The 12,885-nt window shown below is 37.1% G+C and overlaps 2 protein-coding genes across 17 annotated transcripts in view; one reads left to right on the top strand and one right to left on the bottom strand.

Annotated features, from left to right (window-relative positions):
- GRIP1 (glutamate receptor interacting protein 1) overlaps window positions 1–1,917 on the top strand; it is a 328,611-nt gene extending 326,694 nt beyond the window's left edge. For all 11 annotated transcript variants that reach the window (XM_040595938.1, XM_040595939.1, XM_040595944.1 and 8 more), the window contains one exon: window positions 182–1,917. In XM_040595938.1, coding sequence (XP_040451872.1) covers window positions 182–415 — 234 coding nt within the window. In that variant the 3' untranslated portion in view covers window positions 416–1,917. The remainder of the gene's footprint in view (window positions 1–181) is intronic.
- Window positions 1,918–2,438: 521 nt separating this feature from the next.
- HELB (DNA helicase B) overlaps window positions 2,439–12,885 on the bottom strand; it is a 60,144-nt gene continuing 49,697 nt past the window's right edge. For all 6 annotated transcript variants that reach the window (XM_040595948.1, XM_040595950.1, XM_040595949.1 and 3 more), the window contains 9 exons: window positions 12,110–12,281; window positions 11,291–11,432; window positions 10,174–10,304; window positions 9,085–9,169; window positions 7,557–7,616; window positions 6,821–7,025; window positions 5,820–5,954; window positions 5,123–5,572; window positions 2,439–4,634 (listed from right to left, as the gene is read on the bottom strand). In XM_040595948.1, coding sequence (XP_040451882.1) covers window positions 4,545–4,634; window positions 5,123–5,572; window positions 5,820–5,954; window positions 6,821–7,025; window positions 7,557–7,616; window positions 9,085–9,169; window positions 10,174–10,304; window positions 11,291–11,432; window positions 12,110–12,281 — 1,470 coding nt within the window. In that variant the 3' untranslated portion in view covers window positions 2,439–4,544. The remainder of the gene's footprint in view (window positions 4,635–5,122; window positions 5,573–5,819; window positions 5,955–6,820; window positions 7,026–7,556; window positions 7,617–9,084; window positions 9,170–10,173; window positions 10,305–11,290; window positions 11,433–12,109; window positions 12,282–12,885) is intronic.

The following is a 12,885-nucleotide window of genomic DNA, read 5'->3' as shown; positions in this document are numbered from 1 at the left end:
GAGTAAAAAACTTAACTGGTGTTTTCAGACCAGACACCATGGTTAAATAGTCTTGTATCGGTCGATTCTCTACCTGGAATGTTTAAATGAGGTTCCATAGTCTCAAGGATGAATCTTTCTCTTGTGATCTCATTTCTTTCTCCTAAAATGGTTAATAAACATGAATCTTCTAAATGTTCAGGTAAACCACGTTCGCACCAGAGACTTTGACTGCTGTCTAGTTGTGCCTCTCATCGCAGAATCGGGCAATAAGCTGGAACTGGTTATTAGCAGAAACCCCCTGGCATCTCAGAAAGTAAGCTCAGAACAGACTTCAGTAAGCGGGGAGTGGAGTGATCAGAATAATGCCTTCCTTCACCAGAGCGGACACGCTAACATTAATACAGAGACACGGGAACCTACAAATACATTATAGCAGAAAATCATTTTAGTGGGACGTTCAGTAACTAAAGACAATTATGGTGCTAAATCCCTTTAAGATTTCTCTGAGATTGATGCTCAGATGCTATATAGCACTAAAAAGCACAGGTCAGTCTGTCTGTCTGTCTCAAGGCTTGTATTAATTCATCATCACTTTTGAAAAAGTTTTAATTCTTCATTAAGTAAAGTCATTCCATTCTAAACAATCTAACATTAGCAACAGTATGAAAAATCATTAAGGGCCTTTTTTCCCCTAGGTAAGAAATGGGGGAAGATGTGTTACACGTGATTTAAATGTTGTCTCCCTCAAGCAGCTGCTGTTTGAGGGAAAAGCATGAAGTTAACCTCTGCCAACAGGCTGGTGGCCGGCTTGTGTGGTTGAGAACAATGCTGTCTGGACAAGAGTGGTATGCTGCGCCCGGTTTTCTTGTTAAAGGGCTAGACCTGTGATTTTGGGGACCTGTATTCTGCTGGCAAGAAGGGTGCACTCTTCAGACAAAGCATAGTTTTGATGGAATGCTGGTATGTGGTGAACATTACTCCCCCACTTTAGTAAATTTTTTTAGAACATATGTTACTCCCTATGCAATGAAGTTATTTAACGGTACGTCTTGCCAACCAATGAGGATTTTTAAGCAGAGACTTTTTTAGTGGGATAAAAACCTCTGGAAGAGGATTACCAACAAAAGTAAAACTGAAATGAGCTCAGACAAATTAGAAATAAAGGTTTTAGAAGAAAATGGCTTTTTTTAAACTATGTCAGTGGAAGACTGATACAAAAGCTCTTTAATGATGCATAAACCTGTAAACTTGTACTATCACATGTCGTCAGCTTTTTAAACAGTTTCTTGAAGGGCAAAAGTCCCATTTAATATGTTTTGTTTTCCCCCTGCAACACGTTTTTAGAATTCAAAATTGTAAATATATTTTACAAACACATCACACAAATTCTCTCCTCTCCTCTCCCCTCAAGCAATAAAATACTGCCATTTGCTTTATACACTCACCAGCAGCTGCTTTGGTTTATTCCGGTATTCAAGTTGTTATTGGTAATTATTGTTATTGGTGAATATAAAGATACTGGATTTGTACATTTGTAGAGTCTCCATACCTAAGCAATCACCTTACAGAGTTGTTTCTGGTCGATTTAAACTGTTTAACTGTTTCCCTGTTGCCATTTCCAATACATGAACAAGCTCACCTGCCCTGCACATGCAAGAATCTCTGATTTCTATTTCAGCACTGCCAGAAAAGCTCAGAATGACATTCAATGCTGAATCATGTAAAAAAAAAAAGTTCATGAGTCACTTAAATATGTATTTTTATTTGTAACAAATAAGTATTAAACTGTAAAGTATTTTTGTACAAATTTAATACTTTAATAGCATGATATTTATCGTCTATGTTATGGTTTTTTGAAATTCAAACTGTTGCAAATATTTGTATGGAAAAACTGTATAAAATGAAATAAACAGTGAGATTTAAAGACATTAAAAATCTTCTACTTTGTATTTTTTCCGTATTCTGTACACAGTTTTAGCAAAAAAATACAGTGTTTATATTTGTAGTACACTTTTACCTGCCATATTGTAGTGGTGCATCTTGGCTGCTCTACAGTCTCAGGAATCCTCATTAGGCCTTGGCCTCTGTGTAAGAATGTCCTGGGTCTGGCCGAGACGGGGTTAATTGTCTTCCCAGTAGCTCATACAGTGTTTTGAATTTAGTACGAGGATAACGTTGACAATAGTTGAGAATAGTTGTTGCTAAGTCATGCTTACCCAGTTCAGGGCTTTTCAAGTTTCCCATGCTCTGCCAGCGAGCAGCTGCCCAAGAAGCCAGGAGGGAGCAGAGCTAGGACAGTGGACCCACACTAGCTAAAGGGATATTCCATACCATAAAACATCACGCTTAGTATGACATGAGCCACTGATCACTGCTCAGGGACTCGCTGGGCTTCACTCAGTAACTGTATTGTGCATCACTTGGGCTTTGGTGTTTTTTTCTTTTTTTTTTTTTTCCCCTTTCGGTTTAATTCCTCTTTGTCACAATTGTTGTTGTTGTTATTATTTTAATTATATTTTAGTTCAATTATTAACTTGTTCTTAACCCATGAGTTTTACCTTTTTCCAATTCTCCTTCCTATCCTACCAGGAACTGGGGGGTACAGAGAAAGAATGAGTGAGCCCCTAACACAGCGCTCAGTCACCAGCTGGCTTTAAACCACAACAGACAAGTTGGGCAGTTAAGCATCCCTGCACCATACCGGCACCTCTTGCATGGCTGAGGTGGAGAACAGCATTGACTGTACCAGAAACATTCTTTATCCAAATCATAACACCCTCTGACAGCCCTGAAGCATTCCTTATCTGAATCTGAGTGGTACAGTACCACCATCACTGGAATTTTGAAAATTCCAGTGATTACTGACTGATTGTGGGTAGGACAGAAATTTATTGTTGACTAAAGCAAACCATCTCCAACCCTATAAAAAGGAGTGCTAAGTGAGGCTCTTTGCAGCCTGCTGCAGTCCAGGAGAGCTTAAAACAGCATCTCCCCTCTGAGTGGGACACCACTTAGAGCTTGCAAACAGAAAGATTTTGAAGTCAGGAGGACCACTGCTGAAAGCTGACGATGGAGCCTGGTACCCCGGCTCCTTGAGGCTTAACCCTTTGCCTGTGGAGACAGGCAAAAGCATTCAGCACTAATATTCCACTGAACGTCAGGGGAACTTTTAACAGGTACACCTTTGTACATTTATTTTTATATATATATATATATACACACACACACACCCCTGTTCCTTTGTGTCTGTCTGCATGCATGCGTGAATCGATTTAAATACCTCATAGCAAGTATAGAACGAATGTTACCACCTCAGATCCATAATCAAATTACTGTCATGATTGCAATAAACCCTATTGATCTACTTTGTAAATGATAAATTAGCCAACAATTAAGTGCTGCTAAAATCTTGCGATCAAACTTAAAACTGTCAATAAAACTTAGACATCCTTTAGATATAAACTGTTGTCCAAGTCTGAGACGAAGATTGGATCTAGCTGCACCTAAGCTCTATTAAGAGTTCAGAAAGCAAGGGGGTTCACTCTGACCCTCGTGACTCAACAGGAAGGTCTCCCTTACCCTTTCACATCCTTGGTCTCTGTGTAAATCATTCCAGCTTAATTTTAATTTGATTCTTCTTTGTGTGGTTTGTCTATGCAATAAGTAATAAAGTGAACCTTTCCACTGAACTTTATGAAGTTGCAATCCCACAAATTCATACTAAAACTCTCTCACCAATACCTTTGATGGTGATTCCTTAAGCAACCTAAACCACTCACTCATGACACATGTGTTAAAAAAAAAGAGAAGCAAGCTGTCCAAATTTTAGTACAATTTGTCTCACGTTTGATTAATCTCAAAAATTGCAATGCCACAGGTCACACAGTACACCAAAAAAAATTTAAAAAGTAGAATGTTATTTGAACTCTGGCTTGGAATTTTGCTTTTCTTACCAAGATCATTACCAGCATATAACTATTAGCTAAACCAGCAATGGCAAGTCTACATCTCTTTCACATATGAAGTGGGGAAAATTTTCTGTGTCACTGATTGCCACTTTCTTGTTCTATTTATTACAAGATGAAAGTCCATAATCTCTCAAAGCTTCACACCCATAAATCTGCCACATTAGAAAAATCTAATGTCCCCTTTGAGAACTATTTTTTAACTCAAGCAAATTGCAGTTTTGGCACAGCAGTAAAAGCCTCTCATCAATTCTGTAGCATTAGGAGACTGATAAATCTTGGTATGGATAACTAGAGCCTTTAAAATCAGAATTCACATGCGTTTTTAAGGGAACATATGGATTCTGTAAGACCTGCAAGTTCATTCTTCACCAAAACAAAAGAATGATGTGATTTTTTGATGACACCCCGAAGAATCTCCTACTAAAAACAGATCACTGAAAATATAAAAGTTTCACTTTAAAACAAGCTGCTTCTTCATAGAACAAGCAAATACAGGAGAACCTTTGAAAATCATCTGCATACCCAGCTTCTCTGTTCCAAAAATCCTGAACGAAACGGATTCAAGAAAGGTTCATAATGACAGTTAATTGCCTGTTAACTTTTGAAAAGCTTCCTAGGAGTTGGTTGTCCCAAAGTTAGATTCTTAAGCCTGAAAGACCCAAGTGGGGAATCTTGTACTGTTGTCTGTCAAAACAAAACAAAAATGTTATCAGAGTTTGAACCAGAACTAAAATACAGTAACATCATGTTACATCTTCTTTCCCCATGACAGAGCTCAGAAATTAGATGTAATGAAAAATGCATCTGTTAAACATGTTTGTATAAAGATCAACTGCAGCAATTGAATTTTACATAAATCTTTCACAGCAGGTCAGCTCCTAAAAACTGACTTCTGTACACAAAGAATAAGCTAATATAGGCTAAGCTAGCTAATCGATCACGCCAATGACTAACAAGAAAAATACATTTATTGCTACTGACATTGTAACTAATTTTTCCCTATTAGTCCGGGAAAACATCTGCCAAACATGACTGCTTCACCAGTTACTGGTCATCTTGAAAATTATTAAATAAATACTAATAAATGAATCATAACAGTATCCAGGTGACTTACGGTGGTGAAAGTGAGCACAAAAGTTTAAAAGAAACTTTCTCCACAAGGAGATACTTACAGAGGGTATTTTCACAGCATCCTCAGAATTCTCTGCAAGAGTTTGTTGCCTTTTACATGGACTTTGCTGCAAACTGCCCATCTGATCTTCTTTATTGATAACTGCTGACCCTTCCTGTTTAATCAACTCACTTAGAGGTTCAGATGGGTCAAGAGCAACTTGAGTTACAGAAACAGACTGAGTCTCAAGCTCTTGACTTTGCCAGCTCTTTGAGAGGGGAGAGGAAGTTTGTTTGGGACAGTTGCTTGTTCCTGCCATTGCCTCTCTCAAAAACCTCTGTAAGCGAGTTTTTCTGGGCATGCTCTTGTTAGTGACTGCTCTCCTGAGGTGCAGCTCTTCAGCTACAACATAGACACGGCAGCGTCCTCTGGTCACAGCTGTGTACACATGCTGCCAGTGCTGACGGCCAGGATTGCCAACCACATAGACAACAGTTTTTTCCTCAGAACCCTGAAACATATTTAAGAACACCTTATCAAAGTAAGATCTCAAAAAAGTAGTTTACCAAAAAAAAAGAAGAAAAAAAGACAAGAACAAAGAAGTTAGAGAGAACTGGGGACACTCAAGAATATTTTCTGTTCTGCACTCAAGGAATTTCAGTTCCAAGAGAGCTTCTGACTTTCACATGAAAGTACAGTGCATTAGCAAGATAAAGCTATGTGAAAGTTCTATCAGCTCATAGCTTCTTTATTTTTACCTGAAATGTGTGAATAGTTCTGGCCCATGCATGTTTTATGTGACATAGCTTCCTCAGTGCCTTATACTTCACAGTGAATGTGGAGCCACATGTGCTGCTGATGGTCAATAAGCGCTGTTTATCAATTTCTACATCCTAAAGAAATAGCACAAGAACACTCAGCAGTAAGCTTGTATCAGCAGTTTGATCAATGTCTGTATGTCTGTGGGTGCCTGTAGTCTAGCTTTCCTTGTAATTACAATAGCTGCAATGTCAACAAAGTGAAATAGTTTCAACACACACTGAACCCAGAAGTCTTTCACTGACCACCTTCAAGAAAAGTAATGTTGTTGTAAAGGGCTAGCCCTAACCCCTTCTGTTTAGTAAAAAAAGTGCTGAAAGGCAGTTTAAAATCCCCAGAAAACTTATGATTATCCTAGGGCACAGCAAAATATATCAGTGAGGCTGTGAGGCCATTTAGCAATTTGTTCCCACAAATAGAGAAGAGCCTACTCTGTCCCACCAACCCTGTACAGTCCCCCTTTTCGGATGCACAAATACTGATAACTTCCACTGGACCCTCTGCTGAGTCAACTCAATTCACTGAACCCAGAAAAAAAAAGTAAGTTTCTTGTGGCTGTATTTTTTGGTCAGCTTACTTTTGTTCCAGAGGAGTGCTCAAGCTGTAACACTAGCTTCATTCTTTACTTAAGACTGTTTCTACCTATATCCAAAACATTATCCATTTCAATTACAATACATTTGAGTATTTACAGAATACTTAACACTGGACACTAGCAGATGAACTGAAACATATTTTACAAAAATGCCCAGAGATTATTTTTTTTTAATTTGCTACCGTGAGTCTGCTTCTTTCCTGCCTTTCACATGACAGTTCAGCAGAAGAACTAAGTATATATGATGGACTAAAATTATGAAGTGTGAATTGTTCTGGGAATTCACAAGGGCTGAATCAGTTACCACTGCAGGATTTTGTGCAAGTTCTTGCAGCAAGGACTTACCCCTGTTATGAAAAATATATCTCCATTGCATAGTCGTTTGTCCTCCTCAGCAGTCTCTGTAGTGAAGGTGATTTCTCCACTTCTGCATTCATGGTGATTAGGATCCTCTCTGAAACCACTGTCTGGCAACAGATCCTTGAGATATGTATTTCGTGTGCAGGAAATCTTGTCATCAATTTGAAATATAAGTCGGTTGTTATGATCTCTACGTCAGAGAAAGAGGGAGAAATGTATTTACAAAGCATGCATTTGCCATCTCTCAGTATTTCTTCTGTTGCCCCTCTCTGTACTTGGGCCAGATTAAAAACCTTAATAATGTTCAAAACAGTTAAGAGAATTCACATTTAAACAAAAGTTTCTTGAACTTTTGTAAAACCCTTTAGTAAAAAACAGTAGCATGTAGTAGCATTAAAATCCTGCTCCAAAAGTATTTCAGAATCTATTCAGAAATAATACAGTGACAAAAAATAATTAACCTTGAGGGGGTTTTTCCAAGTTGCTTTTATGCCAACTTTAAATATTAAACAATAAATCAAAATCTTGGAATTCACGTAATGACAATTTAAATGAACAGCAAACAGTTTAATATTATTTAATTTATTTATAACATACATAATCAGATCTAGATTAAACATTACAAGTTTTACAATCTTATTTTAGGTCATTGGCCTGACTGTAACTCTTTCAAAAACAAAATGAGATTGTTCACAGGAAAAATTTCAACACATTGGCTTACCTGCTTAGATGATTTGAATAGTGTTGGCAACAAAGTTCATTTATTAGATTGCAGTCTTGCCTAAATCATACAAAACAAGAACACAAACAAAATCATGAGCTATAAAACATACAACTACATGCAATGTAGTGACATTAGCATTAATCTATAAATAATGTGAAAAGCCCATTTTAGCTATGATGATCTTCCACCAATAATTAAAAACAAATCACTGATTCAGAGTTTAGGAAGTAAGAGCAGTAAAGGAACAGTTTTATCTAAATACCATAGAAAGTGAGGCAAATATGTTTATGATGCATGCCTAGATTAGCTGGATTTGTTTTTAAGGTAAAGAAGAAAACCAAAGAAAAACTAAAGCCTGGATATATTATTTTCTGTCTGTGAATGTATTTGCTTTTTAAAGACCTGGAATTTTAACTTTTAAATGCAAATTAAGTACCTATAAATAAATTCTAGAAAAATCTTATACGGAATTCTTTAACAACAATACTGTATCTGAATGCAGACTGGAAAGAAAAAAAACATTATTTCAGAGTTACTCAGCATTCACAGCAAACAGGTGAAGTAGCCAAAATTTACATATCACTTATTTGCACACTAGTAACCTGTAAACAGTGGGCGTTAATTGCTGAGAAAAGGCTCTTCACAAATAAAAGTGGAAGAGTTTTTTCTTAAGTACCCTTTTGTGCAGAAGTTTAAGTTTATGGACTACTGGTGCTACTGGACGTTACATTTATCCCTTCAGTGTTTCTGTGAGGCCATCCATATTATTCACGCTCCTGTGATGGTTCACATTATCAGTGACCGCTAACCTTTCCAATCTTTTTTCAAAGTGTGTTAGAGCCCTACACCCCAGTCCTTCTTAAATGAAGAGTACTGTACTTCCAAATCTCCAAACTGTAGGCATTCACCAGTGCCCAGCAGGAGCACATCAGATTACACGACTAAAGCTGGCCCTTGTCACATGGTCAAAATGCAAGTGTCTTCTGTCATTTGGTCAATCTTTACTTGTGACAGAAGCATGTAGAGATGCTAGCTTATCACACACTGTGGAGTTCACTTCTGCCAGGATGGGATACGTTTGAGTATGAACATTTCTTGGTATTTTGCGGGTTCCTTCTGCAGTCAAGCCCTCACATTTTGCTTCTGAAGGACCACTGCACTGTTAGCAAACACCAGAGCGCAGGCTCTCATCTCAGAGCATCTACTAGAAAACCTGACCACTTAAGTCCATCCTTTGTTTCTTTAACATAAACAGTACAGATGAACATGAACAGTACAGATGAACGTGAACACAAAGGCAGAAATCATGGTGCAAAATAACATTAAGCTTATAGACAAATGAAGCAACTCTCCACAGAGGAAAAGACTGAGGGCAACCAGAAATTACAGGAAGAGACACCAGGCCTGTTCTCTCTGGCAACTTCATGATACTGCCACTAGTCTCTTCATTTCAACACATTCAGCAATTTTTAGGTTGTGGCTGCTAGCAAGAATTTTTTTAATGTCTGCCTGCACGCTCTGTTACCTTCTGAAAGCAATGAACTGCGATTGTTTGGCATCCTGCAGTCCTGGTCCTTTTTTAAGTAAAGTCTTTATGGCAGTTTGCAAGTCTGTTTTAGAAGACACAAAAGGTAAGGCATAAAAATGTGCAGAACAAACAATTTAAGAAAGAAAAACATAATTCAATATGAAACTGCCTTTGCTTATTTCTTGCTTCAATGACATTTCAACTTGTTTGAAACAACAAAAACACACACACCCCAAAAAAAACCCACATCACATAACACCCACATATATACTCCCCCCAAAAAGTATCATGCAGTTATCCCACTATTAACATCTGAGAGACAAGAGTGATATGGAAGGAGAAAAATTCTTACTTCTCTGTGTTAAACAGCTGCATAGAGAGTATTTCATGTAAAATATGGTTCTAATATGGCACGTTAAAGAGGTAAAGATACAAGATTTTTAAGCCACAGACCTATATATTTAGATCTCACAGAAAAAAAACATTTTTAGTATTCTATTTGCTGAGTAAGTTACTATAGTAAGGTAAGGCAATAATATTTGTTTTGGTGTTTTTTTTCCACATCCCCCTTGAAGATTTTTGACACATACAAAGCAAGAGGCCACTCAATCCACTTACCCAATAAAGGTCAAAACCAATGGCCCTAACTCTGACCTCAAAACATTTTAAAGGAAATACTTGCATTCCCTCTGTTTCCATTTTCTTAACTTGATTTTAGAGTTGGGAGCACATTCCTATCCAACACACCGTCCTGTTACAGTTGCTGTTTATTCAAATGATTCACCTCTGAAAAAATTTATCATTTAAGGTTTGACAGCTCCAGCCACAACACAGAAAGACAATCACATTTGATTACACTGGTGGAAGCTGTATCACCCCTGTTTCAAAACATAACTGGTGAGCTGGAGCTCTACACCATATCCTTTGCACTTAAGGGTGTTGCTGTGTGCACTTACAGAAGGCAAAAGGTAAACTATTTATACTAAAACAAAAGCGGATTAAAATCTTCCAAGAATGTTAGTTCCAGCTAAATAGTCTATGCTTTACCAAAAGGAAGATCAACACCACAAAACTGTACACACATACCGTCACAACCCCCTCCAGCAGGCAAAGCAATAAGAATGAATTTCTTCTCCGGGCTTGGCATTGTCATTTCTTCATTCCAACCAGAAACTTTCAAGACCTCATCAAATTCAGGAAGCTTCCGGTGAGATATTCTTCATCGGAACAGTGAAGGTTAAACAGAAAAGAAAAATTATTTCCAGTTAAAGGGTTCCAGTATATCATCACCTGCATGTGCCTGAAGTTCACCATTTATAAGTTTCTGGTCATCTACACTACATGCACCAGAAACTCTGTCTCTTGAGCATAACAATTTCACATTAAAAAAAACTGATAATTCATTCTCTAAAACTTTATACCAAGTATTACCCATAGAAGCTCTTCTCATAGGAGAGACTGGAATAACACAGAAGTCTTACCAAAAAAAGAAAGTGACAGTGCTTGTAAAACACTTAGCAGTTCTGGACATCTTGGAAGTGTTCAGAATACTCTCAATCCCAATCAACATGAAAAGGCAAAAGGCCTTGTGCACTAAGACCTAGATTTTTTTGTTTGAGGTTTAAGGAAGAAATCATACGCTGACAGCAAACAGGATTATTTCCAGACCAAAAGTAATGCAAATGCTAGAAACTAAAGTTCTAGGCATTAATACAGAAAAAAAAAAAAGACACTATGATTTAATGGTCCTTGACATCTAAACTCTTAGTGTAGTTTGGCCTCGTTTAGCTGTTGTCACACTTTTTTAAAAAAATCAATGTCTTTAAAGCAGTGTCTTTAAAAATTTTGTTTTAGAAAAGCAACTGTAAGTCGTTTTAGAAAGCGTAAAGTTATTTGTGCATACACAACTCACTTGAGAGCAACAGAGAGTGTTTGATATTGAAATGTGTCCCATAAAATTCAGGAGTATTTCAGCACACACACATTTTCTTGTTCAATACATATACCACTGGAAAAATCTGTGGGGGTTTGTTGTTGTTTTGGAGGGTTGTTCGTTTGTTATTAAAACCAGTGTTACTGATTTTGAATAAGAAACTGTAACAGAAGCAGTACTACCAATTCAAATCCTGACGCACTACTATTTTGCAGGTAAAGGACCAGGCCTACTGCCAGAATGCTTCTTATATACCTAAGGAAATCTTACCTTGATGCATTATCTACGATTAGTTGAGATTCAGCTCTGTGATTAGTTCGCAGTTCCACAGAAAAGCCTCTTGATCTTAGACCCTCAAAAATATCAGCTAACATGTTTCCTGGGTCTATGCTTGGTAGCTGTCTAGTATCACCTAAACAGAATGGCAATTATTTGTGAGAAACAGTAACAGATCATCTGTTAAAAACTATCTTGAAAAAAAGAAACACTGTAATTAATAAATACTCAACCCTCTACATTGTAACATGCATCCTCAATACAACTCACCTGAAATAAAACTTCAAAGAATCTAAGAAACTTTGTTTGGAGAATCAGGCCATAGTGTAGTTTTAATTTTTCATATTCCTCACTCAGTAATGCTTTACTAGCAAGTGCAAATCACTATGCATGATAAACACTGACAGTGATTGCATCTTATTCAAACACATTTTGAAAGCTAAGTATTTAAAAACAAATGCCATAATGGCATGCCAAAAAGCAAACTCGTAAGAAAGCTTCTTTAAATGCAAGGAAATCAGAAAAGTTTTCCAGTTGCAAGACGTAGTAAGCTACAAAATGGAAGTCATAATACTTTCAAAGTCAGACAAAACACTGTTAAACAGAAATAATGATACTTTCATACTGTCAGCTGAGATGGAAAACTGTCTGTCTCATCTGACCTTATGAATAAACAAAAATATCCAAGTACAGAACTATGCAACGTTCTGGGGTTTTTAAGTGACTCAGTCACACCAGCGGCAGCTCCGATACTTACACTGTATATTGTGTATTATTAATATTGTCGCATGCTAAACTTGCCATTTCACTTACCTAGAATAATAAGTTTTGCAAGCTGAGCATGCTCACACAAGATTTTTAAAACTAAACTAAGAATATGTACAGACACCAAACTTCCTTCATCCACAATCAGAACCGTCACAGTAGCAAACTTCCATGGCTGTATTTGTTCACTCTGCCTCCACAATTTAAAACTATAGATGATCTAGAAACAAATAGAAATAAATCAAACTCTGACACTAATCAATGGTAAACAACTGTCTTATAAAGGTAGCCAGAGTGTGGTATCTTCTAATGTTGTATTTAGAGCTATGATCTGAAATTCTGAACTTAAATATGTAAAGACCCAGAAGACTCAACCAGTCTTATTTTCCTCCTTGGTGAATACATTTCTAGCTGAAATTATCAATACCGATGTAAAAGCACAAATGCATCTTTTTATTTCTGCAGGGACCCTTAAAGATCTAAGGTCAGCCGTTACATTGCTCAGTAACAAAACATCTTCTACTACACCTCACTGACATTAATAAGTCCCCAACATTGCATGACAAAGGGGAACAGGCAACTATCCAGTCCCCAAAGATAAAATAAGACCACGGTACTTTTGATGTTATTGTAGTTTTGATTTATACAGATTATTCCACACCTCCAATGTCTTCTTGGTACTTTCCGCTATCTAGGAAAACAGACTTGACCTAAGTTTATTAACTTAGTTTTAAACAAGTTTTTTTAAAACTAAGTTTGCTTTCTACATTTTTCCTCAAAAGACACAATATTTAACAGTAATCAAGAAAATACTCTGTGAATGA

Source organism: Falco naumanni, chromosome 5 (assembly GCF_017639655.2).
Source record: "Falco naumanni isolate bFalNau1 chromosome 5, bFalNau1.pat, whole genome shotgun sequence".
NCBI classification, from domain to species: Eukaryota; Metazoa; Chordata; class Aves; order Falconiformes; family Falconidae; genus Falco; species Falco naumanni.
Note: the sequence above shows the minus strand (reverse complement) of the source record. Positions and strands in the feature narration are given on the sequence as shown.